Here is a 26,145-nt window from a genome sequence, read left to right on the forward strand (position 1 = left end):
AATTGGTATTTTAAAAAAAAGCCAGTGTTTTAAGATTTGCATTCAATGAATGACATAAAACTAAGTAATTAAGCATATACCAGTACTGGTCCTGTTATCAGTGAAATACACTCTACAAAACCATAACATTAGTTGAATATTATGGAATATTTACTGATGTTTGGGGCCGAATTAAATTACTTGTATTGCAAAAAAACAGAACATAAATCTTCCCCGCTACTAACTTAACATGTACCAGTCTAATGGTGGCCATATTAAAATTGCATTTCAACCTCTTTAACAGATTCAAGTGTCATTTTAGGTGGGACCATAGAAGAAGAAAAACAAAAGAGGTCCCTGCTTTCGGTATTGTGGAAGTGAAATGTGAGCTCACTAGTGACTACCTGTGTACCAAGGTTTATTACATTTTAAACAGATATCACTGAGAAATGGCCATAAGTAAAAATTTCAATATGGCTGCTGTGGAGGTCATATTGATTAGTTTCATCATTGGTTGGAGCAAGCATGTGATTTTTTTAGTCAGGTGAACCAAAAATAAAATTCTTTCTATTCTCATTTGTTGCTACATTTATATAGTTACATGTATTTGATGTAAGATTCAAAATTGTGTTGTTTTAATCAGTTTAACTTTATTATAAAATAATTACACTTCAATCTGTCATGTGTTCTCAGTTTGGGGAGACAACTGAAAGGTGACATTGTACCTTCTTACCATACTTAGTCTTATAATAAAAAAAATTATTTAAAAATTAAGAAAGAACAATTTATGTTTTTATTTTATGAATTTCACCCACAAATTTTGCATGTAATTATTTGATTAATAATGCACTGTTTGATTGTAATTAGGCTTTTCAAAACAAATTGTTCTATTTTATTATATTTATATTTTTATGGAAATATTAATTTTTTTATCTCTTGATCAACCCTGACATTTTGACTATTTGTTATTTTACCTCTCGTTTCTTGCCATGTTGATAAAAAAAATCCACAAAACAAAGTAAAATATATTTAACAAACTATCATGACTTCCCAGCATTTTTTCTCAAATGAGGATAACCATCAACTGTGAGTTTGATCCCTTCATCAAGGGAGACAACTGGCTTGTACGCCATGTCCGTCTTGGCCCGATCACAGCTGTAGAAATGATGAGTTCCTGCCAGTGCCACTCTCATCGGAGTGAAGGTGGGCTTGATCTCCAGGACAGGCTTGAGGAGTTGGCAGAAGAACTGGAGCACCAAAGCAATGAGGTACACAAGCATGAAGGGGATGTTGTACTTCGGAGCATCGTAACCCAGTCCCGTCAGAATCCTCGTCAAGAAGGTCCAGAAGAAGATAGGCTCATCATTTGTTATATGGTACGCCTGAAAAAACAAAGAAAGATCTTACTGTATATGAAGTACAGCCATACATAGTTACACAGAGAAACCTGGTCTATCTGGACCCAGTTAGAGACAGACTGTATCATCACCTGATGCAGGAGTAAGCATCTACTCCCACACTTTGTGCTCCTATAATAAACAAGTTGACACCCATACTTTCTTTATCTTATGTGTATCACTTCTAACTTCTTCCCAAGGCAAGAGGTTAACTCACTTTAAAAGTCCAGTTTCCACCCTTGCCAAACTAGACTGGATTTCTGGAGTTACATTTTGCCTGGACTAACGAGTCTATGCATAGTCCAATCAAAATCATGCAATGAACTAGACATCACATTTGTAAACAACATGGATTTCAAAGTGCCGTTTTCGATTGACTGCTGGATTTGCAAACCATATGTACTGTCAACTGGGCGGACAGATATTTTCCAAATCTTTTCATGCTTTCAAAAAAGGTGCTCAAATGATTTGATGCACTTTGCAAGGTAAGACCTGTTTTATTACAATATAGATCTTGATTATCAAATAGATCGCCTTGACTGGGCGCCACCATGTCGTTTAAAGCAAATGCAAGTGATGTGAAAGGTGAAATCTGATTGGTCAGCAGGAGGGACATAAAAGTGACATAACTCGCAATGGCCACTGGTGGCGGTACGATTGAGCGCCAAAATTCCAACGTATTTCGGCAAGGGTGGAAACTGGACTTTTGTAGTCAGTTAATACCTTTGCCTTGGGAAGATGCACTTCTAAATGCCATTCAAAGACTCAGTCAGTACGGAAACCTCATCTTCCAGACAATGTTTGAGGGGTATAAACTTACTGAAAATATAGTTTTCAAAGCAACCAATCAAGGATTAAACGCAAATTTTCACTATGTTTTTTGCTGGTTTGTACTTGTTTTGCAATAATTTCCCTATCGTGCCACAATTGACAGCCCCCATAATATGTGTTTCAGCCAGCAAGAAGGCTGCAACTTAGGCGATGTGGCTTTCCCTAATCTAAAAACACAATTCTGCCTTTTTTTTTAACATATATAACTTTTGAAGATATTAATCTATGAACATGACTTCATGTTTAAATGTTCATAAATGTCCAGCACTCCAAGGAGGAAAAGGCGTCTGGTGTTTTGAGAGCGCATATTACGCTTAATCCCGCTTAATCTACACTTAATAGCAATATTTGGATTATTGCGGGAATCTGTAATGGAGAAATCACTCGAATATTCGGGGCTTGTTTATTCTAGTTGATGAATCAACAAATTTCACTGAATTAATCCATGTTATGGTTGATATACTTTGTCTACAATTTTGTTCCTATTGTTCCTGTCAATTTTACTTCTTAAAATGCATGTTCAGAATTCCTGGCTCTGAATCAACTGCAACAACAAAAGCATGACATCGTCATCATCATCATCATCATCATTATCATAGGCTATTTATATTGAGCATATTTTCACACCATACAGGGGCAGACTCAAAGCGCTATTATGACCCAGGTAACTGAATCAATGTGCACTCAAGAACCATTCTCAGCACCCTGGGGAGTATACAACCGATGCTGCCTGTTAGGTGCTAGAAGGTTAACAACCACATTGCCCTCTCATCCTACCGTGTACCCATTCATTGCTGGGTGAACAGAGGCCCATATTCAAACAAAGACACATGCCCGAGGAGACGCCACACGTGTTACATGTGCTTCAGTGTGAGGAAGGACCAAAGCCCTAGAAACTCTCAGGAGTCACGTGGTCACCCATCCAAGGACTCTCCGCAACTGGCGTTGCTTAACTTCACCTGATTTGTAACCCGTGCGCTGTGCACAAGTCCATGTGCCACCAGTTTAAACAAAGGGATGACTGAGTACCTTCCCACACACTGCAGACCCTTCCTTCAGACTCTCTGCTGCCAGAATGTGGCCGTGAACCACGTTTCCTACGTAGGTGAAGTCAACAACATTCTTGCCATCCCTGCAATAAAACAAAAACATACCAAAAACTTTTCGGCACATGTTTATATGTGTAAAGGACTTAGCTCATTTTCCTAGCCAAAGTTTGTTTGTTTGTTTTTTAACAATCGAGTCTGGACCAGACAATTTAATGACATCATCAGCATCAATCTTGGCAATTGGGATACGATGACATGCATCAACCAAGTCAACGAGTCTGACCCCCTGATCCTGCAAGTTGCCTTTTATGTCAAGCATGGGTTGTTGAAGACTCTCAGTCGACAGTGCCCTGGTTCAAGTCACAGGCAGTCCCAGCAATTTTTATCCAAATTCTCAAACTTTGTTTTTCTGCCTCTCAAATATTTTTTATTTTGATCTAGAAGTTGATTATTACGCTAATTACACTAAATATGACAAGGGCCTGTGAGGCAGGGTAACAAAAAGTACCTTCTACTCTCTGCACAGACACTCTATCCACTAGACCATGGAGGTGTTTTTTAACACAAAGAACAAATTACAGTGTCCCAACCTGAAAACTGGCACACTCCATGGAGCATGGCTCCAACTTAAATCAATACAATTTTACATATGTGTAGTCAGAAATCATTTTTACCACTTTGTACTAAAATCTAAATCTTGTCTTCAATCTGTATGTTTGTTGTTGTTGTTGCCTAGTGTGTTGAGAATGAATGGTGATTTAAAGGAAAAAGTCAAGTCTGCTAATCTAACCACGTTAATACAAAAGTTGAATTAACTTTGTCAATTTTTGGCTGACAATTGTTTCCCAATTATATGCTAACATTTTTGTTTTACAGCATATCCACTATTTTAGTGCAAATTTTAGTAGATTTTAAACAGCCTTATATATGACTAGTATGTCATCTTGTTGAGAAACCTACCCGATGATGAACTTTGACTTCCCCCTCCTCGCCATGTCAACTGTTGTAGGCACTAGTTGAAGATCACGGGGGCCGAATATCCCATGAGGTCGGATAGCGACTGTGTAGAGGTCAGCACCATTGGCCTGGAGAACTTCCTGGAAGGAACAAATGATTATACCATTAAAGAGGGCGGTAGAACATATTACAACTTAGTCCTGTATGGTACCAGTAATGAGTAGGTCATACTGCAACATAGTACTCTATCATACCATTAATGAGGGGTGTAGAACATATTGCAACATAGTACTCTATCTTACCATTAACTAGATTCGTAGAACATATTGCAACATTGTACTCTATCATACCATTAATGCGGGCTGTAGAACATATTGCAACATAGTACTCTATCATACCATTAACTAGACTTGTAGAACATATTGCAACATTGTACTCTATCATATCATTAACTAGAGGTGTAGAACATATTGCAACTTAGTACTCTACCATACCATTAATGAGGGGTGTAGAACATATTGCAACTTAGTACTCTATCATACCATTAACTAGAGGTGTAGAACATATTGCAACTTAGTACTATATCATACCATTAACCAGGGGGGTAGAACATATTGCAACATACAGACAACAGTCAACAAATATTCAAGTCTAAACCAAGTCTTTGAATGGCATTTAGGAGTGATACACATAAGTGAATATATTGATGTCAACTACATTATTATGAGGAAACTGCATCTTGTGTTCATCATTATAAAGAAGTTGACATCCATAAATTCTCTTCCTTAAGTCTGAACCAGGCAAACCATGAAGCATGAACAACAATCCAGGCCACTGGGGTACGATGACAGACCATCATCCATCACCTCATCTCCCCAAGGACAGCGTTGGTGGTTCTAAGTAACAAGCATCTGATGCTGGGACCCTATTCTGACCCTTTCTGACCATTTGACTCCTGGAGCATTACACATAAACACAGGGAAAGTTGTCATGATAATACATGAGTTTGATTCCCTACATTGGCATGGGTGAGGAGCCCATTCTTGGTCTTCCCCACCATTTAACGACTGGCATAGTATGAAAGGGAGGATTTGGAAAAAAACCCTCTTAAGCTGGAACCTCGGGTCACATAATTGAGATAACTAAATCAGCATCCTTGGCTATTGCCACCACTTTAGTTTCTGGGGCCACGAGTGTCCCAGTCGTCTAAGTCACCACAAATAACTGTGTCCCTTGGGTACGCCAGAAACTTATGATTGTGGGTTCGAATCCCAGTTCACCACGATTATGTTTCTAGGTTTTGTCAGCACTTTACATGTGCTTGGTGCATCACTTTGGGCTTCCCTCCTACATTAAGCCTACATGCCTGGATATAAATGTAATACTCACAATATACCAAACTTACATACCAACTTACTCATTTTAGTTACTTTTTACCACAGAAGAGGCTGTGGTTTGTAGCATGCAGTTTTCCTGCACCCTCCCTCATATTAATATCAAATATCCTAATATCAAAAAGTTAATCTTCTGACAACTGTGTTCATTTAGGCAAACTTTTAGACGTGTATTGTCAACAGCTCAATTATTCCAGGTATACCCCTAGAATATCGTTTGTCTGGAAGGTCATCATCTTAGTGCAGTGCACCATGAAGCTCTATTACTACATTTCTCTCTGACCATGTGTGGGGGTGGTGGGGTAGCCGTGTGGTTAAAGTATTTGCTCGTCACCCGTGTTTGATTCCCTACATGGGTACAATGTGTGAGCCCATTTCTGGTGTCCCCCACCGAGATATTACAGCAATATTGCTAAAAGCATATTTCCTTTTGCACTGGAAAACATCTATATGATAGATTGTTACAAAAGATAGTCATCAAGCAATACTAAAAGACTGGTAGACCTAATGCAATCACATGACCAACACATATCACAGTGGAATTCCCTTCCAGCACACACCGGCAACATATCTTGCAAAACCAACTTTAATTGAGTGAACATTGTACAGTGACCAGGGACCTGTTCCACAAAAAGATCTTGGTGTAACGATGGTCGTAAGCCTATGTTGAAGTAACAATCACCTTGGCACCAAGCTCCCTGATCTGTGGAATACCAAGAATGAAGTTGATCTGATCGGTCAGAAAATGCCTTCCCAATCCGTGGAATCAGTGTAGCTGGACAGGCGATTTCATTAATGCAAGAGCTTAGTTAAAACAAAGACCAGAGAACACCTATTACAGGTAAAGTCAGAACGACCTTTCTATGACTTTGACATATGAAATGACCACTAAGAACTCGTCATTAGCCAGTCAGAAAGCAGCTTTCTCATTCCATCCAGAACTTACATTCCAGTTTCCCCAAATGTTCCACAATATTTTGAGTTTCAGGAACAACCAACAGTTTCATTTGACTATACGAACACCATTTCATCCAGGTTGTTCCAGGTTGTTCGTTGAGGTTTTAAATACACCTTTAACAAGAAGAATGAAAATCTCTATGAGAGAGATATGGCGAAAAGGAACTAAAGGGTGGCACCACAAAATGAACTCCCTGACACCGTGCCATCCCAACATTTATGACTTGATAACCAAGGTAAAGATAGAACAGTCAAGCAGCGAAGTGCAGATGGCTCAAATTAACAGGCACAGGTGTGACATAGATTGTTGTTTAACGCTGCACTCAGCAATATTCCATGTATGTGACGGCAGTCTGTAAATATTTGAGTCTGGACCAGACAATGCAGTGATTGATATCAAACCACGCAATTAGGATCTATGACATGCATCAACCATGTCAGCAAGCCTGACCTCCTCATCCTGTTACTTGCCTCTATGATAATCATGGGTTGCTGAAGACCTCTTCTAACCCGCACAGATGTGAATCAGCTACAAGGTGATACATTGCCAGGGGTTTTATCACTTCATGTTGTAATCATGAAATCTCTGCTTTTAAACTACTGACTTGTCATGAATAAAACAGTTGCAAACACTTTTTTCATCTTCACACCCCTCGAGGATAAATAGTGAACTGCTCTGTTTTGAGATTGTTGACCTCCATCGAATGTGCTTGAACATACAGCGCTGATCAGTCAACCACTATTTTCTTGTTCTGAAATGATCGGGATGACACCTGTGGATCAGGGTGCCGTTGTACAAAACAACCCTAGCACTATGACTGTCGTAAGTATATGTTAAAGTATGGGAGTTACGATCACCTTAGCTCTACGATCGCTTTGTACAACGCCACACAGGCCCCTGTTTTTTCACACATTCCAGTCCACATTTGTGTAACGGAGGCTTGATTGCTACCTTAAAGTGTGGGGGTTCCGATAGTGCCCTGTAAGGCCCTCACCTCACCTGGTGACCCACTACGATTTCTTTGACGATAAATAGAAAGTAAGAAGATACTTAAATACCTGATAACAAGATGGTATTTTCATGTTGCCCTTCAGATGTGATGAATGCTGCGTGTATACAAGCCACAAAGTACAACTACCACTTATGAGTAACATGATTGATAAGGAGCTATTCCACATGTGGAGCTTGTCTTTTAAACGTGAAAACGCTATCAACCCCATCAAACAGATTTGTAGTTTGCAGACAACATCTGTTATTGTGAGATGATGTCACAGTCAAAAAGTGATGTCACATGGTAATGTTACGGTGAGTGAGTGAGTGAGAGTGAGAGTACTTTTTTAAGCCGCTTTTAGTAATATTCCAGCAAAAGCACGACGGGGGACACCAGAAATGGGCTTCACACATTTTACCCATGTCGGGATTCGAACCTGGGTCGTAAAATGAGGTCACATTGTCATGTTACTGTGACATGATGTCACAGTTGAACAGTGATGTCACAGTTGAAAACTGATATCACATTTTCATGTTACTGTGAGATGATGTCACAGTTGAAAAGTGATGTCACCTTTTCATGTTACTGTGAGATGATGTCACAGTTGAAAAGTGATGTCACAGTTGAAAAGTGATGTCACCTTTTCATGCTACTGTAAGATGATGTCACAGTTGAAAAGTGACGTCACAGTTGAAAAGTGATGTCACCTTTTCATGTTACTGTGAGAAGATGTCACAGTCGAAAAGTGATGTCACCTTTTCATGTTACTGTGAGATGATGTCACAGCTGAAAAGTGATGTCACACTGCAAGGTAACTGTGAGATCATGCGTTCACTCCCATGACTACTGAAATAAGAAATAAGGGTAAAATAAGCCTACCTATAGAACAAAGGACTACTCCAGTCGTCATCTTAAGTCAGCCCGTATATACATGAACAATGTCTAATCCCAGACATTATTTTTTATGCATTATTTTTTCTTATGTTCCTTATTTTCACAACAATCACAGAATATGTTAACAAGAAACCTGTTAGGGTATTTGCAAGAAAAGTGTTAGTGTGCAATGATTTCACATTTGAAAAGTGATATAATATTCTGTAAGATTTAAATGCTTCTAAAATGTATATCATCCAGTACTTAAAACTGACCATGATTTTCAATATTCAGTGCTGTCGTTTTTAACATGATGACTTATGCTGAATGTGACCACAGATATTTTCAAGCAGGTGCCATTTGGTGCAGAACTGGGGTGGGTGAGTTCAGGTTCCTGTTTAAGGAACTGGCTGAACAAGCCGAAAGTTTTTTCTATTGCAGCTTTAAGGCCAGACTGTGCAAACATGTATATGTAATGGCTGTTGACATGTATTTCACCCCAACAATAGATTTGTTTGTTGTTTAACGCCACACTCAGGAATATTCCAGCCATACGACTGCCGTCTGTAAATAAATAGTCTGGACCAGACAATCCAGTGATTCATAATGTGAACAATGATCCATGCTGTCGGGATATGATGACTCGCTCTCAACCGAATCTGACCATCCAATTCATTTGGTCGCCTCTTACCACCAGCATAGGCTGCCCAGGACAAATTCTAACCCAGAGCAAATAATGATGACTCGCTCTCAACCGAATCTGACCACCCAATCCATTTGGTCGCCTCTTACCACCAGCATAGGCTGCTGGGGACAAATTCTAACCCACAGCAAATCATGATGACACGCTCTCAACCAAATCTGACCATCCAATCCATTTGGTCGCCTCTTACCACCAGCATAGGCTGCCCGGGACAAATTCTAACCCAGAGCAAATCATGATGACTCGCGCTCAACCAAATCTGACCATCCAATTCATTTGGTCGCCTCTTACCACCGGCATGGGCTGCCCAGGACAAATTCTAACCCAGAGCAAATCATGATGACTCGCTCTTAACCGAACCTGACCACCCAATCCATTTGGTCGCCTCTTACCACCGGCATGGGCTGCCCAGGACAAATTCTAACCCAGAGCAAATCATGATGACACGCTCTCAACCGAATCTGACCACCCAATCAATTTGGTCGCCTCTTACCACCATCATAGGGCAAATACTTCACTTCAAGGGGTGGCTATTGTGTACACAAAACACATGTGATGGAGCGTGCTGAACAACCACCTCTTCTGAGGTAGCAAATACATTAATGATAGATAGGCCTCTTATGTGTACACCACAATGCCAAGTGGCGGACAGGCCTGTGAGGTGGACGGCCAAGTGGGCACTGGATCACAATATTCAGACTTAGTTTGTTTAAAGGAGCCCAAATAGTTTGACCTCTACCCTGGTTTATATCATACGGAGTAGCATGTACATTTTTTCACACAAATCTGAACTTTCATGACATAAAATGCATTATCCAAACTGTTTTGTTTTAATTTTATAACATTTATAACATTAATTAACCTCAACCCTGTCAATTTCTAATACTATTTGGCCTCCTGTATTTTAGCATATTAAGTAAAGTCTATACAAGAAGGAGAAGGTATGGACCATTTAACCTCAAATTACTTCATCTTGAAGATAAAAAAATATTCATTGCTTTACCAATAGTAGAAGCTTGAGAAACGTATTGTTTATTTAATCTTTCATCTATTCATCCTGTAAATACATTTCAGTCCAGCTGATTTCAGTATTTTGTATCAGAATTTTAGTTGATGAATTGGAAAAACCATTATATTTACACAAGAATGAAACATAACTGTCCTCAAGCCTAATAATGATCCCTTCATTCCAATGTCTTTAAATAATCCATGTCAACTGTCTTCAATTCTTTACAAACAAAACCTTCAATGGCCGCCTTACATACTACTCAACATGTGCTAAGGATAAAATCCTTTCTTGTTCAAAATATAGTTGCAAGTTTTAGTGGGACCATAACGAGTTGTTAATGTCATTATCGAGATTTACCTATAAAATAAAACCATTAAATGATTGATTTCATTGACAGACTACTGTCTGATAGTTACCGGGGATCCGGGGTAGAATAGGTCTTCAGCAACCCCTGCTTGCCGTAAAAGGCGACTAACAGGATTGAGTGGTCAGGCTCACTGACTTGGTTGATGCTTGTCATCGTGTCCCAATTGTGTGGATCGATGCTCATGATGTCTGGTCCAGACTCGATTATTTTCAAATCGCCGTCATATAGCTGGAATATTGCTGAGTGTGGCATAAAACAACAAACAAACAAAGGTATGGTTCTTGGCAGATACTGATTAGTACTCAAGCAATTCACAATATGAACTGTTCTCTGCTTCTGTAATATCTATAAATATGTGTGTAATCCCATAAATGTTTCCATTAAGACTTAAGTACCTAAGTGACATGTCCACAGAAATTCTATTTGCACAATTTTTTCAAGTATTATCCTAATAGATTTTCTGCGCATACTTCATTGAGGCAGGTGTGTCAGTGCAGCTCCAGCCCACGGCCTGATAACACAGGCCCATGAACTACTCCCCATGTCAAATCACCATGATGTATGGGCACACATGCTAAACCGTCACTCTGGTTCGCCATCATGCCATAATCCCCACAAATACCAAATCCAATATACTTCCTCATGCCCATGCATTAAGATATGTATTTGATATTTAGTACTTAAAACTTCATGTTGGTATTTTGTATTCTGAACATATTGTACTCATTTGTCACCAGTTGGTCAACAGACTGATTTCCTTTCAGATTTCAAGTAATAAAGAACGTATTCAGTCCATACCAATTTTATTTCTTGTTTTTATGGAAGAGTTTCAACTCAATTTTGCTAAAGCAGGACAATAATATCCTGTCACACCTAAGGGTTGCTTACATACCAGAATCTGGTGCCAATGTATTTTTTTCTTGTTTTACAGACGAGTTTTAACTAACTTTTAAAAAAGAAAGAAGATAATATCCTGTTCTACTTAAAGGGGTACTTATGCTATGCAATCTGGTGCCCATATAATTACTGACCTGTGTCAAACTGAGACACTGTATGCAAATAAGTACCGGTACCTGGGAATCATTAACTGCAAGATAGATATACTACTGTATTTTCTTGAGTATAGTGGGCACCCAAGTATAAAGGGCATCCCCTTCTAGGAGAATCAGTATTTGGGAAAATAGATTTTTTGAGTATTATGCACAGAAAAAGATTACACCATACCCCTGTAGTGAATTCAGGAAATGAACGGGTGATAAGAAACTTGGTCAGTACAAATTTGAGACTTGAGATATTTGAGTCTTATCTACTGAAAATCAGTGTCTATCTGCGACGTAACTAAGGCATTTTATAAGTTTTGGCAACTTTGGAGATATAAATTTCGAAACAATTTTGCGAGGGCACTAGGCCTAGTCAAGCGGGATCAGTAGACATATCTGTGCTTGTAGACCTCTGCGGCTTGAAACCTTTTCCACAAATAAAAATAGTTGGATTTAGGCGAAATATGTATGAATTGTTACCTTGTTTCGTTTTGCACTGTGTGTACATCTGACTGAACTTCTTAACGTTTTGACAGAACAGGCTGAACGTGGTCGTGACGTCTCATAGACTAGGGTTAGAGTAGCTTCCCTTTGACAAAGGGCAGTTACTCTAGCGGACAGACTGATGGATTGCCGTGAAAGGCAAGTAAAAACAATTGTTGTTTTGAGTATATGTTTCTTCCCCAATGTATAAGAAACAGATTTCACTTGGAACTATATTGGCTACTGTCAATGTCCGACTGACACATCACTTACCTTGTGACGTAATAAATATTAATGCGCGCATTCCAGGAAAACGCAATGTTTAGGTAATGTTTGTGAGTGAGGGGGTGCGATTTTCAAGAACAGAATTGAAGAATGACATTATATGATAAAGAGGTTATCACGCTTGTGTGTTTAGGGATGGTAAATATCCTGTATTAGGAATAATCACTATGTATTTAGCTCGCCAATGCTCGCTAAATACCATGTTTATTCCTAATGCAGGATATTTACCATCCCCAAACACACTCGCGTGATAACCTCTATTTACATGCAGATATTAAGATTACTGTGTGTATTTTCTTGTAAACTAAGCCAAAAAGAGCAATCAGCAGTACACACGTTTTCTTGGAATCTACTGGTGATTTGGATAAAACTTACCCAATGATATAACTTTAAAGTTAAAGAACACTTGATTCTTCCATATTACTATAGTTAATCTGTCATGTCATTTCTTTAACTTCTTTTGAGTAGTATACATAAAACAATGTCAGTTTACACAAACAGCAGGTTTTTAATGGCATCAATAAAGTTTGCTGGAACTGCCAGTTGATGCACACCTAGTCTCCCTTTAAAAAGTTTGTAAAAAATTTGGAAGACGTTTTGTTAAAACTTTTCACAACATATTACATAAATTAACCTCAGTTGGACCCTGACAACATTTTCATTCTTGATGTTGACCAAAGACCAAGAATTCAATGATAAGGAAATAATACTTTAGTGTGGCTGTGGTACAAGGAAATCTGCCCATAATTATACAGTCAAACATCGTTGTGTCGAACTTACGGCTGTCTCGATGTCAAAAATTGGTCCCTGTGAATTCTTTCTTTATTCATCATTATTAAACCTCTGAAGTGTCGAATCGTATATGTCAAAGTTACGGTTGTCTCGAAAGTTATTTTCTAGTCCCAAACATGTACTTCCAGCACAAACTTACTCTGATAAAACGATCTCGGCACGACTCACTGGACACATGGTGTAATTAACATGGCTTAATAACTGCATCCAGTTCAATGTGTCATGGGCCGATTGTCTTGCTGGTTACACTCGGGGGCACCTAACTTCAAAGAAATGTTTAATTGATGTGTCTATCAGGGATTACCAGGTCATTTGAACAACACCACGTGCAGAAGTGAATGGAATCATATGCTTGTCACATGTGTACCTTGTGTTTACAAATAGTGGAATGTGTCACAGATTAGAATTTGTGTTGATATTCTTTTTGTTTCATTAGTGTCATAAAATGATGGAAAGATACCGAAATGAGTGAGCGAGTGAGATGGGTTTAATGCTGTTTTGAACAGTATTCCAGTTATATCGCGGTGTGTCAGCTTTATGTGGGAGGAAAGCCTGAAGTGAGGCATGTCTCGGACGTTTACCGCTACGGTGAAACGCACTAGCACGGGTATGGTGCTGATGAACCTAGAACCATAATCGGGGCGAACCGGGATTTGAACCCACAATCATAGGTTTCTGGCGTGCCCAAGGGACGGAACTCTGCACAGCGAATCGCGGCACCTTAGATGACTGGGCTACCCGTGCCCCATGATACCGAAATGAATCAGTGCAGCTAGCAATGTGACTGAGCAATCTAGCTAAGGGCCTGGTTTCACCGAGAGGATAACTGGATCTGATGTTCCTACATCTGAAGAAAGTAAATTTTTGGTTGGTTGGTTGGTTGGTTTGTTGTTTAATGCCGCACTCAGCAATATTCCAGCTACCGTATTCAATGTAATAAGCGCCCAGGGCGCTGTCAAAATTAAAAATAGTGGGCTCTTATTAGAATATTATTTTGGTGAAAATGACAGAGTAAAAAAGATAAATTTCGTGGTTTATGCTGACAGCCTGAAATGTTTATATACGAAATATACATTTTTTCAGAATTTTAATTAAGGGTGCATATAACACACGAGTGTTTTGTACAGTGTTGTATGTACATTGATAAATCGGAAGGGGTGCAAATACATAATTGGTATTGTTCACAAGCCAATATATTATCAAATATCGCCGTGGGTGCTTATTAGAGCGGGGCGCTTATTACGTCGAATACGGTATATGACGGCGGTCTGTGAATAATCGAGTCTGGACCAGACAATCCAGTGATAGACATCATGAACATCGATCCACTCAATTTGGATCGATGACATACATCAACCAAGTCAGCGAGCCTGACCACCCGATCCCGTTAGTCGCCTTTTACAACAAGCACAGTCGCCTTTTACGGCAAGCATGGGTTGCTGAAGACCTATTATATCCTGGAATCTTCACGGGTCGAAGAAAGTAAATAAACAGCAAAATTGATTGAGACTATTATTTGTTAGACATTATTGACTGAGTTTACTCAGATATGATTCCTATTTTGTTTAATCTTGTTTTATGTTTTATATAAGCTCACAATGCGGAATTTAAATATGTGAGCTGTCACGTTTTTAACGTGTATGTATTTGATACTTTTAATAATACATATTTTGTACGTTAATTGATTCAATTACTACGCCACTAATGCCAATAATGAAGAATAATAAAAAAGATGTTGGTCATATATTTCATTTTTTCATTTGTTTTTCACATATGTTTCAATTGGTTCATTCATCATGGCAATCGGTAGATGTATGCCAAATTATTTTTCGGTTGTGTCAAACCTAAGATAACTCTAAGTATTCAAAGTCCCTTCAACTTCGATTCAACAGTTAGACTTATTCAGTGGGTGAGCCTTGTAAGATATATAAGTATCCTTATGTCAAGCATTAATCAACTATTTACAACTGTATTGTGGAGATAAATTATTATGTATATATAATCTAACATTAGTATGCTAAACATTAATCACAGAGACGACCCAGTTATTTTTAATAAGTTGTTATCAGGGTATTTAAAAGGTCATTTATCTATAAGCAGAAAACATTAATTAAATCCAGAGTACCACAGGTAAGGAAGCTCACCTTTATTTATTCAGATACATATAGCTAGTTATTTAGTACAAAAAATTTAATACTCAATAATTGGATACTATTAGAACTATTAGATACTTTACAGAACATTTTTTGCTTGTTTGTTGTTTAACGCTGGATTCAGCAATATTCCGGCTATATGAAGGTAGTCTGTAAATAATCAAGTCTGGACCAGACAATCCAGTGATTGACAACAGGAGCATCGATCAATGCAATTGGGATTGATGACATGCATCAACCATGTCAGCGAGCCTGACCACCCGATCCTGTTAGTCGCCTCTTTCAACAAGCATAGTCGCCTCTTACGTCAAGCATGGGTTGCCGAAGACCTACTCTAGTTTAGTGGATAGTTGTACCTATTCCAGTCAGTATCCCCACAGGGCTTCATTGCCATACAGAACTACCATGTCTACACTATCTTACCTGGGTCCAGCTGTAATTCTTATGGACTGATTCCGCTGACTGTGATATGTGATTGGAAATTTCATTTGGCTCTAATGAGACTCAGTGACAGTTTTATAGTGCTGATTGAAATTTGATGGACTCTGATTAACATTTTCAAGTTCACCTCAAACACAAAAACATTTCTGACTTCTTTCATCATGATTGTATTAGTACAATTCACTTTACGTTTGTTTGTTCTGCTGTTCAAATTTATATATATACACACTCATGCCATGGACAGTTACCTAACCCACTTACCATGGACAGTTACCTAACCCACTTACCATGGACAAGTCTAATTGGGAAAGGACTGGGAAAGATTCAAAGTCACATAAATGGGCCCCTTTTAAATAAAGATGAATTGATGTTTTTGTCAAGGGCCAGAAAACGATATGATGAAAACAGTTCATTAAAAGATACATATAACTACTTAACATAAATAGTTCAACTAACAGTCACAAAGGGGTGTTGTACGTTATATGTGGTAAACATAGTTGGGATACAAGTGCAGATATGACCTGCTTGTAGAGGCATAAATTACGGATATGACCTGCTGGTAGAGGCATAAATTGCAGATATGACCTGCTGGTAGAGGCATAAATTAAGAATATGACCTTCTGGTAGAGGCATAAATTGCGGATATGACCTGCTGGTAGAGGCATAAATTGTGGATATGACCTGCTGGTAGAAGTATAAATTGCAGACATGACCTGCTGGTAGAGGCATAAATTACGGGTATGACCTGCTGGTAGAGGTATAAATTAATATGACCTGCTGGTAGAGGCATAAATTGCAGATATGACCTGCTGGTAGAGGCATAAATTGCAGATATGACCTGCTGGTAGAGGCATAAATTACGAATATGACCTGCTGGTAGAGGCATAAATTAAGAATATGACCTGCTGGTAGAGGCATGAATCACAGATATGACCTGCTGGTAGAGGCATAAATTGCAGATATGACCTGATGGTAGTGGCATAAATTGCAGATATGACCTGCTTGTAGAAGTATAAATTGCAGATATGACCTGCTGGTAGAGGCATAAATTACGAATATGACCTGCTGGTAGAGGCAAAAATTGCAGATAAGCATGTTTGCTATAAACGTAGTTTACTGTAGTTTCATGCAAAAATATTCATTAGTGTGAGCGTTATGGTTGGGAAACGAAGCCTAGATCTGTTTGAGATTAAGTCTAAATTATTTCCATGGAAACGTAACAAGATTAAATTGAGAAAAAAAAAAATATATCAAAAGGCACCAGTGAAGAGGATTAGCAATGCATATCCCAAGTTTTGTTGGGATACGTTGAACGGTTTTCAAGAAATAGCACGGAAATGAACCAAACCCTCGTTTGAGACCAGCATAACCTACTAACCCGAAATTCCCATGGATGTTGCAGTGAAAGAATAAAGAGGTTGAAATCCAACATCAACCCTGTCTTCATTGATATCACAGTCTCACTACAACTTAACTGAAATGTTTTATAGGCATTACTTAGAAGTTGATGGATAACAAAGTAGACACAATTTATGGATAACAACTTCTTTAATTACTGTAAAGGCGCTGTTTCGGTATAGATCCTTATACTGTTGTCAAGCAAGACTGAATGATGCTGTTGTTGTTGCATTAAGTGTTTAAGAGGTCGCCTTCTGCCTTAGCAATTTTGGCTGACCTGTCCCTCTATGGGACTCGTGTGTGAGTAGGGTACACATATCTATTGTGAGTTGCTATTCACAGAATTTCTGTTTTTGCATTGATATGATTTCTATTTTCGTATATCAATATAATTTCATTTTTATCTTTGGCTGCTCTGTTTATAAGAATGATGAACATGGTACAGAGAACACTTCATTCAGTCTTCCTTGACAACGGTATAAGGATCTATACCCAAACATCACCTTTACATTAATTAAAGAAGTTGTTATCCATAAATTGTGTCTACATTGCCTTTAACAACTTAACTCTCAGATATCTTGAAACACTGTGCATGGTTGCTTCTATGTATGTATGATGTCATTTGCAGCTCAGGCCTCTGAAGCATACCCTTCTTCCAACAGTGTTCCCGCTGGCTTTTGAAACTGCCAGTCCTTGTGGACTGGCAACACTAAAAATTACCAGTCCCCTCTAATGGCTGCTTGTCCAAACTTTCAACAAATATAAAAAAACATATGGAAATTATTTGGTTTTAATTCTTTCAACTTCATGTTCAGTGTAAAGATGTCATCTCTGAAGTAACTTACTTAGATCTATATGTCATTCACACAAACTTCAGTCACAAATTTCTTTTTTTTAAATATTTCGAGATGAAGTTGTTACAAATGGATATTTCACCTAGAAATAGACAAGGGGAAACCCTGATGGTAACACACAAGCTGACTTAGTTCGAAAAATATGCTTATATAAATATCACCAATATTCAACAAAAGAGTCTGATAAGGTACTTTATTTGACGGTCCACAGGGACAGGCAGGCACATGAATTACCAGTCCAAGCCTAATTTTACCGGTAAAAACTGGTAATTACCGGTAAACGGGAACACTGACCAAGCATACTGTTTCTTTTACAGCTAATCTACTACAACCAATTTTACATCTTTGAAAACAAGTCATATTAAATTCATGCAATATTTCATAATCATCTAAATGAATAATTGTATAGAAACATCTAATGACACCAAATGTGATACATGATCTGCCACTAAGAGAAGACATGAATAAGAATGCAGTATATATAGTTTAACACTTACCTTCTTAATAATCGATCTCTCCCACTACGCAAAAAATGTCAACCATGTTGAATATCAACTGCTACAAAGTGGTTTCATGTTGTAGACAAATAGTATATTTGTTCTGTGTGACTCCTGTAAGTGTTACATATTAGAAATGGCATCAGTATATCACCTTCTGATCAGAATAAACAGCTTTTAAGGACTATTTTTCTAATTATCAGGACCATATTTTTAGCTCCTCAGGCCATGTCGGTCAGACCAAGTCACGTTCATGTTCACAATGCTTACCCTAGATTTCTTTAAGGTATAAACAATAACTCTGTTTGAAGGAGAATATGTTTAATTAAAACATGTTTATATCATTAATTCAAAAGTTTCTTGGATCAAATTGTTTTTGAGAAAATAAACCGCAAATTAACTCCATTATTTATATATTTTTGTTATCAATCCCTCTCTAGAAAAATATATTGGTGTAGATGTAGTGAGTTTATTTTCTCTTTTTTGATATGTCTCATTTGAGAGTAGGTGAGTGAGTATGGTTTTACACCATTTTTAGCAATATTCCATCCGTATGATGATGATTGACACCTGAAGGGATTCACACATTGTACCCATGAGGGTAATCAGGCCGGGGCCTTCGAATACCAACCTACCAACGAATGCTTTAACAACCAGGCTACCCAACCAACCCTCATGGAAGAAAATCTGTCAAAAATATTTGCATCAATGGATGTAATAGTGAGCCAGTTTATTTAAGAATTGACTTCGACATTCATAAATGTGGCACACTGTTTTTTCTTATTCTTATGAATATATATTTCAACAATAATAACTTCACAGACTGATTATTTATTCATTAACACACACACAAAACTGTAGATAACAACAAATCAGTGCCATCGTTCAGCGCAAAAATGCAACACAAGACCTGTCCATACTATAATAAGTCAATCAGCAAACAATATTTTTTTTCGGTTTATGAAATAAAAAGGCAAACAAAAGTGCTTCATCAGCTAATCAAATATCATAGTATCTCTTGCAATTTATTTATGAAACAAAATATCAGCTTCTTGAACATGCTACAGAAAGAAGCCAAATGAGCCTTATGGACAGACTTGATTATTTTTGTTCTGTGAATGAATAATAATATTTATACAACACCTGTGTCTGGGATTAAAACATAACCGGTCACATGAACATGCAGAATTACACATGTGTAGCTGTAAAGGTATTCACTATTCCTGTGCAGATATAATTCCATTTTTTATCCCTACATTTTGCTTTCTTCAACCAATTCTAACTTTTTCAATATTTTATGTAACCATTTCTACAGGGATTGACATAAACAGTGATCAGGGAGTCAGTTATAATGATAGTCTCAAATTCTCAAAAGTGTGGTAACATCTTTCATATCTAATATAATAACATACAGGCAAGTCCCGTTAATCCAACATCGATGGTTGCATATGATTATGTCGGATTAATGAGTATGTCGGATAAACGAAAAAAAGTAGTATCAACGTTCGTGATCGAAAATCGGACAAGTACACGATAGATAACGATTCAAACACGTAATAAAAAAATATAAAATAAATATTCATATTGTTATGTTACATAGTTAGCGGAATATGTTTTCTAACCATGCAACCTCTAAAGTTTAACACAAAACAACTGTTACTGACTGTATGACTTATTCAAAATACTTTAAAAAGCATAGTCTGGAATGGAAGTTGCAACTTTGAAACTGGTATCACAAAGCTTCAGAAAGCTTTCTAAGTGGCTTTCAAAGTGGCTAACCTTGACTTCCTGTTAGACATTTTATTGGTAGGTCATAGTTCGCGAAAGGTTGTTCTGATGTGACCTGTAATGGAATGTCCTTGCCGATAGCGAGAACTTGTATCTGGTTTTAATGAGATTGAGGTAATCTAAGCATGCGATTAATCCTGTTTTCTTTATTAAAGCATTAATTGTTTATTGTTTAGCAAGTTTATCTCTGCAGCCGTTGTAATATGCAGCTACCAGCCAATTTGTCTCGCATCAAAACACAGGCTGTGTACACGCGGGCAGATGACCACGGAGTACGCTGATCACTGTGTCGTATTAACGAGACTGATTAATGAGTGATTTCGGTAATTCATTGCAAATTAGGTGTGTCTTAGTCGGAGTGTGAGACTGTCGGATTAACGGGTCTAAATAGCACTGATTAAATCGGTTCCCATCATTAGTGTCGGATAAAGCCGATTGTCGGATTAAGGAGACTTGACTGTATTAAATATTAATAGCACAAGATATGTTAAAATGTTTTAGACATGTTTCGGTCAACTTTGAATAAATACTCAATCTCAAAATGCATAATAAATTTCAAAATCATCTATTCTAAGTACTTATGTTAGTTATTAGTCATTATCAGATATTGAAAAACATGTATTAGAATAATTTAACGAGAAAGATTTACTGCACAGGTATCGTTGCACTTTTCATATATTTAAAATACAATATCAACGTTAACACGCCATTGCAGACCCAAGTTTACAGTTTTTCAAATGAAGAAATATACCAACACCTTATGGGGTCATCATTAAATCTACCTGTTTCATCTGTGATCATACTGCATGAAGTTGTCAATTTTCTGAGGACAACATTCATGTAATGAACAAGCTGTACCATCATGACCATAGGCCATCTGGCCTTTACGACATAAACTTGTCAATATTAACACTGAGAACCAAACACTAAAAACAGTAGCCATTAGAGTCACAGGTTTGTCAGGATGATAAAAGATACAGTTAAATGAACTGTAAATATGGTAAACACAGGTACTAATTTGAAACTTGATAAGTTGAGAAGAATCGTCTCACATTTCCGAGTGCCAATTATTATTTAAACAATTGGTCAACCTATTTATGGAATATAAAAATATGTGCCAAAAAATAAGGGAATTTGTTCATATTTTTTCAGCAACAGTTAAATGAAAACCAAACCATGTTTACCTGGTCTGACATAATATACTGGTACCATATGACAGAGTAGATTTAACACAAAGGAAAGAAATATTTAAAAATAAATAAATAAATAAACACAAAAACACCGGCATGTTGCATAAAAATTAATTATTGAAAGTGGAAACATTTTTTTAAGTTGTATCTGCTCTCAGCTGTTTTTATGAACCATTTCTTCCAAAAATGAAAGGTTTACAAAAGAATTACATTCAATGAGACACAAAACAAAGTGTGACAGACAACTACGTGCACAGCAATAGTCAAATAAAATAAAAAACATTCTGCAGCAATATGTAACAGCCTTCAGGACTAATCAAATGGAATTTTGAAGAAGGAAGTGTATTTGTGGAAAGATGAAACTATATCCAACATGGTTATCACGTTATCTTAGCCTCGTAGCATGAGGGGGAACATTGCTTGATTTTTTGGTCTTGATGTGATGTTCATTGTCACTGTCGTCATCGTTCCTGAAGGGCTTAACTTCATCTTTCTTCTTCCTGTGTCGGATGTAGAGAAGGAGCCCCACTCCTGCCAACAGCAGGACACCGCCCACAGAAGCTCCTGGACAAAGGAAGGGATTGTGGGATACTTCAAGGACATGCTCATTATTTGATAACCTCCTGAACAGTGTTTTGTTTGTTTGTTGCCTACTGCTGCACTCAGCAACATTCCAGCTATATGACGGAAATAATCAAGTTTGGACCAGACAATCCAGTGATTGACATTATGAGCATTGATCCATGCAATTGGGATACGATGACATGCATCAACCAAGTCAGCAAGCCTGACCACCCGATCCCATCAGTCGCCTCTTACAACAAGCATAATTGCCTTTTACGGCAAGCATGGGTTGGTGAAGACCTATTCTACCCCGGATCTTTACGGGTCTTTCTGAATAGTGAAAGGACTTAGTTGAACTGACTACAGAACATTGTCATGTCTATACTTCATAAAATGACATTAACTGTAGAGGAATGTACTGTTATTATCGTGTTCGACGTAATAAGCGCCCCGCTCTAATAAGCGCCCATGGCAATATTTGCTAATATATTGGCTAGTGAACAATCCCAATTAGCACCCCTTCCGACTGATCAATGTACACAAGAATTATTTGTTCGCATATAATACGCACTCATGTGTTATATGCACCCTTAATTATGGGCAATTAAATTCTGGAAAAATATATGTCGTATATAAACATTTCAGGCTTTCTGCGTAAACCACAAAATTTACCTTTCAACTCTGTTTTTTATCCACCAAAATAATATTCTAATAAGAGCCCCCTACTTCTAATTTTGAAAGCGCCCCAGGCGCTTATTACGTCAAATACGATAATCAGTCTTAATTTGACCAAATGTTTAAATGTCAGACCAATCTTGTCCCTTGATAAGCAAAAGTTAGTTAATTTCAAATGCCAACCATGTTCATGTTAGAAGTCGTGTTTATATCATTTAACTCATGAGTAACGACATAGTTAAATAACTAGACACAATTTGTGTCGTCATTTACAATAATTTCAATGAGAGAATCAAAGAGTTTTACATATGGTTTTACACCCAATTTCTCTCAGTGATTTTTAGAGATGAATTCACATAATTTTCTCCGACGTTCAGACTTTTATGCCCAATGGAATCTGATAATCAAGACTGTTTTTTTTGTGGCGTTGACAGTATATATTTTCAACTATGCCAAGATTATTGAGAATCTTAACCACACCTATCAATCAAAGAAATCAAAGAAACAACAGAGAAACCATATTCTGTGTTTCAGCTGGATCTGTCTGAAGAAATTCAAAATTATGGCAGCCTCTGTACCAAGATGTGCGACATGAGGGATGATTTCAGTTTCCCAATTGTCGAGCAAACATCCATCAGCTCCAGCTTTATTACAGACAGACACATGTTGCCTACAGCTCATAAAGCCTTTCAGTTAATGTTTCACCATCAGAACCTGGTTTAGTCATTCCAGAAAGTTTTACAGTAGATATACAGAGCAATCTACTGAGTATGACATTCCTATGTCATCTGACACACAGTTTCTACACTGCCTTACTCACTAGCACTTACCATATTCGACATAATAAGGGCCTAGGGTGCTCTCAAAATTAGAAATAGGGGGCTCTTATTAGAATAAAATTTTGGTGAAAGAAATAGTTAAAAGATCGTTAATTTCGTGGTTTAAGCTGACAGCTCGAAATGATACAAAAGAAAAGTCTGTGCGTATTAGACACGACAGACACATTTTTCCAGAATTGAATTACCCATGATATGGAGTGCATTTAACACACGAGACTGTATTATACACGAATAAATAAGTCTTGTGTACATTGACTATTGGAAGAAGTGCTAATTGGGATCGTTCACTGGCTAATATATTAGCAAATATCGCTGTGGGCGCTTATTACGTAGAATACGGTAATTTCTTTATGAAAATTGTGAGTGGTGGGTGCCACCTGTACAGAAACTCATATAAACACTTAAAACTATTTGGGTGCTCATAAACCTTGGCAGTTTAGTTTGGAAAATATTTTAATCAAGAAAGAAAATTGGTCTGGTCTTGATTAAAAATTGTAATAGCCTTATTTTAGACTGGGATGACAGTGAAAAGAGCGAAAAAAATAAGCTAAACACCAAATAGAAAAAAACACACAATTCTCTTGGTCTCTGAAAAAGGTCCTAACATTTCGTGTATGTGTATTTCCTACCTATAATGATGGGCATGATGTCACTATCAGCAGCAGCTACTTCAACATCGTCTGGCTCCTCCACCTCTACGACAACTGTGGTGTTGACAGACCCTCCAACATTGATGGCCATCACAGTCCAGTTACCTCCATCAGAACTGGAAGCTGACTGTACGGTCAGGACACTTCCCTCGACTCCGTATCCAGTCTTCTTGTGATCCTCATCCAACGTAGTAGAGTCTGGGACAACCCAGATGGTATATGGTTCTGGATCTCCCGATGTCTGACACTTGATGGTGATTGTGTCCCCAGTCTGAACAGTGAACGGTCCATTGCAGGTGATTTTTGGAGGTATACATAGCAAATCAGGTGAAGGGATGTCAATAAGGTTCTGGAACTTGAGTCGATCTGGTCCATAGCATTCTACCGCTGTGTGGGACCCTATTTGGGCTGTGGAGACTTGTGGAAGATTCCTCATCCAGTCCAAAGCACAGTTGCATTGCCAGGGATTGTCTGACAAATCCAGATGGTCAAGACTTGACAAGAATGACTGGTAATCTATTGGGAGGATCTTTAACTTGTTGTTACTCAGATCGAGTGTTTCTAAGCTGGTGAGAGGGGTAAGGAGGTCCTTGTGGAGCTTTCTCAGGTCGTTTCCATGAAGGTCCAGCACGTGAAGAGAAGTGTCACGCTGGAAGTTTTTCAGATCAATATGACCAAGCTTCATGTCTCCAAGGTAGAGGAAATGCAAGGATGGAATATTTGCAAATGTTCCTGCTTCAACTTTACAGTATTCATTTCCACTAAGATCCAAAGAGTCCAGATTGGGCAGGTTGTCAAAGGTTCCGAGGTGAAGTTGTGATATTTTATTATCTTTCAAACTCAGCAATCTCAATTCCTGCAAATCCTGAAAAGCGTCAGCATCAATGGTCGTAAGGGCTGTGTTTGTGATAATGATTGTGTGATAATCTTTGGCATTTTTCACATCTTGGCGTTTCAGGTGGGTCAGTTTGTCAAATCGCGCTGACGTTGTTCCAGAAATGGCCAGTGTTTTCATGTCTGATGGCAGACCATTAGGAATGGTCACCAAGTCAGTGTCCTCACAGGTCACTATCATAGTCATTGTGTTACAGTTGCATTCCATGGGGCAGCTGCCACTATCAGATGCAACACCAACGAAGACAGAGATAAAGAGGATCAAACATACAGCCTTTCCCATCATTTTGAATTCAGTGTCACTCTCTGGAAATGACCTTGATGAACTTGTTCCACTTTCAAAAATTCAAACAAAACACTTAAGAGCCATGATGAATAATATTTTTTTCAAATAATTTTTCATCCTGAAAAATGTATTCCAGTTGAACACAAATTCTTCAAATGTTTGGTAAAGCAGTAAAAGTTTTTAAAGATGTTAGTAGACTCCAGAAAGAGCAACTGAACCAGTTAATACACAATTTCAACTGAAAAAAATCCAATTACTTCACCAGTTGGGAAGCCTGAGGTATCAACACAAGGGCAAACCAACACATATATCATATATACCACTCTATGGCAAATTCACAAAGTATGTGTTCCACAATTTCAGTCAAGAAGTTCACTTTTTCTTTCATCAAGCACAACTATGACTTGTTCAAGAGCAATGCTGGGAACTCATATGAAGTTATCCAGTCAAGTGACCAAAGTAAAAGGCTTGGTTCCTTTTATCTTACCCTATCATTTATATCCAGAGGTAGGGAAAATCTTAACAGAATCTATTAAAGATCTGATAAGCCCAACGCCTACATACTAAGTTCGAACTAGAGACAGTGTCTGAATCTACCTGCTGAAGTAGAAGGGCACAGGCTCAAAGCTTCCAGCATTGTCAACATGTAAAAGAGTACTTGTTGTTCAATGGGTACAGATTATGTGGATATTATGCTGTATTTGGCAATTTGATAAATGTTCCCATGTAGCAGAGCTTAACATGTCTACGGAAAGAGTAGGTGTGTTATAGTGATAAGATTTCTTTGATTAATGATGAATTTTGACAG

The 26,145-nt window shown here is 37.9% G+C and overlaps 2 protein-coding genes across 2 annotated transcripts in view; both read right to left on the minus strand.

Moving 5' to 3' along the window:
- Nucleotides 1-924: 924 nt before the first annotated feature.
- LOC139450419 (sterol-4-alpha-carboxylate 3-dehydrogenase, decarboxylating-like) overlaps nt 925-26,145 on the minus strand; it is a 54,200-nt gene continuing 28,979 nt past the window's right edge. Inside the window, exons 5-7 of the mRNA XM_071232111.1 lie at nt 4,217-4,353; nt 3,237-3,339; nt 925-1,361 (exon numbers count right to left, since the gene is read on the minus strand). Coding sequence (XP_071088212.1) covers nt 1,020-1,361; nt 3,237-3,339; nt 4,217-4,353 — 582 coding nt within the window. The 3' untranslated portion in view covers nt 925-1,019. The remainder of the gene's footprint in view (nt 1,362-3,236; nt 3,340-4,216; nt 4,354-26,145) is intronic.
- Nucleotides 21,815-25,337, minus strand: LOC139450580 (leucine-rich repeat-containing protein 24-like). Its single transcript, XM_071232337.1, has 2 exons — nt 24,137-25,337; nt 21,815-21,993 (listed from the first exon to the last, which is right to left on the minus strand). The coding sequence occupies exons 1-2, from the start codon at nt 25,335-25,337 to the stop codon at nt 21,815-21,817; spliced, it is 1,380 nt and encodes a 459-aa protein (XP_071088438.1).

The sequence above is a fragment of the Haliotis cracherodii genome, unplaced genomic scaffold, assembly GCF_022045235.1.
Source record: "Haliotis cracherodii isolate W230 unplaced genomic scaffold, xgHalCrac1.p SCAF_8, whole genome shotgun sequence".
Lineage (NCBI taxonomy): Eukaryota > Metazoa > Mollusca > Gastropoda > Lepetellida > Haliotidae > Haliotis > Haliotis cracherodii.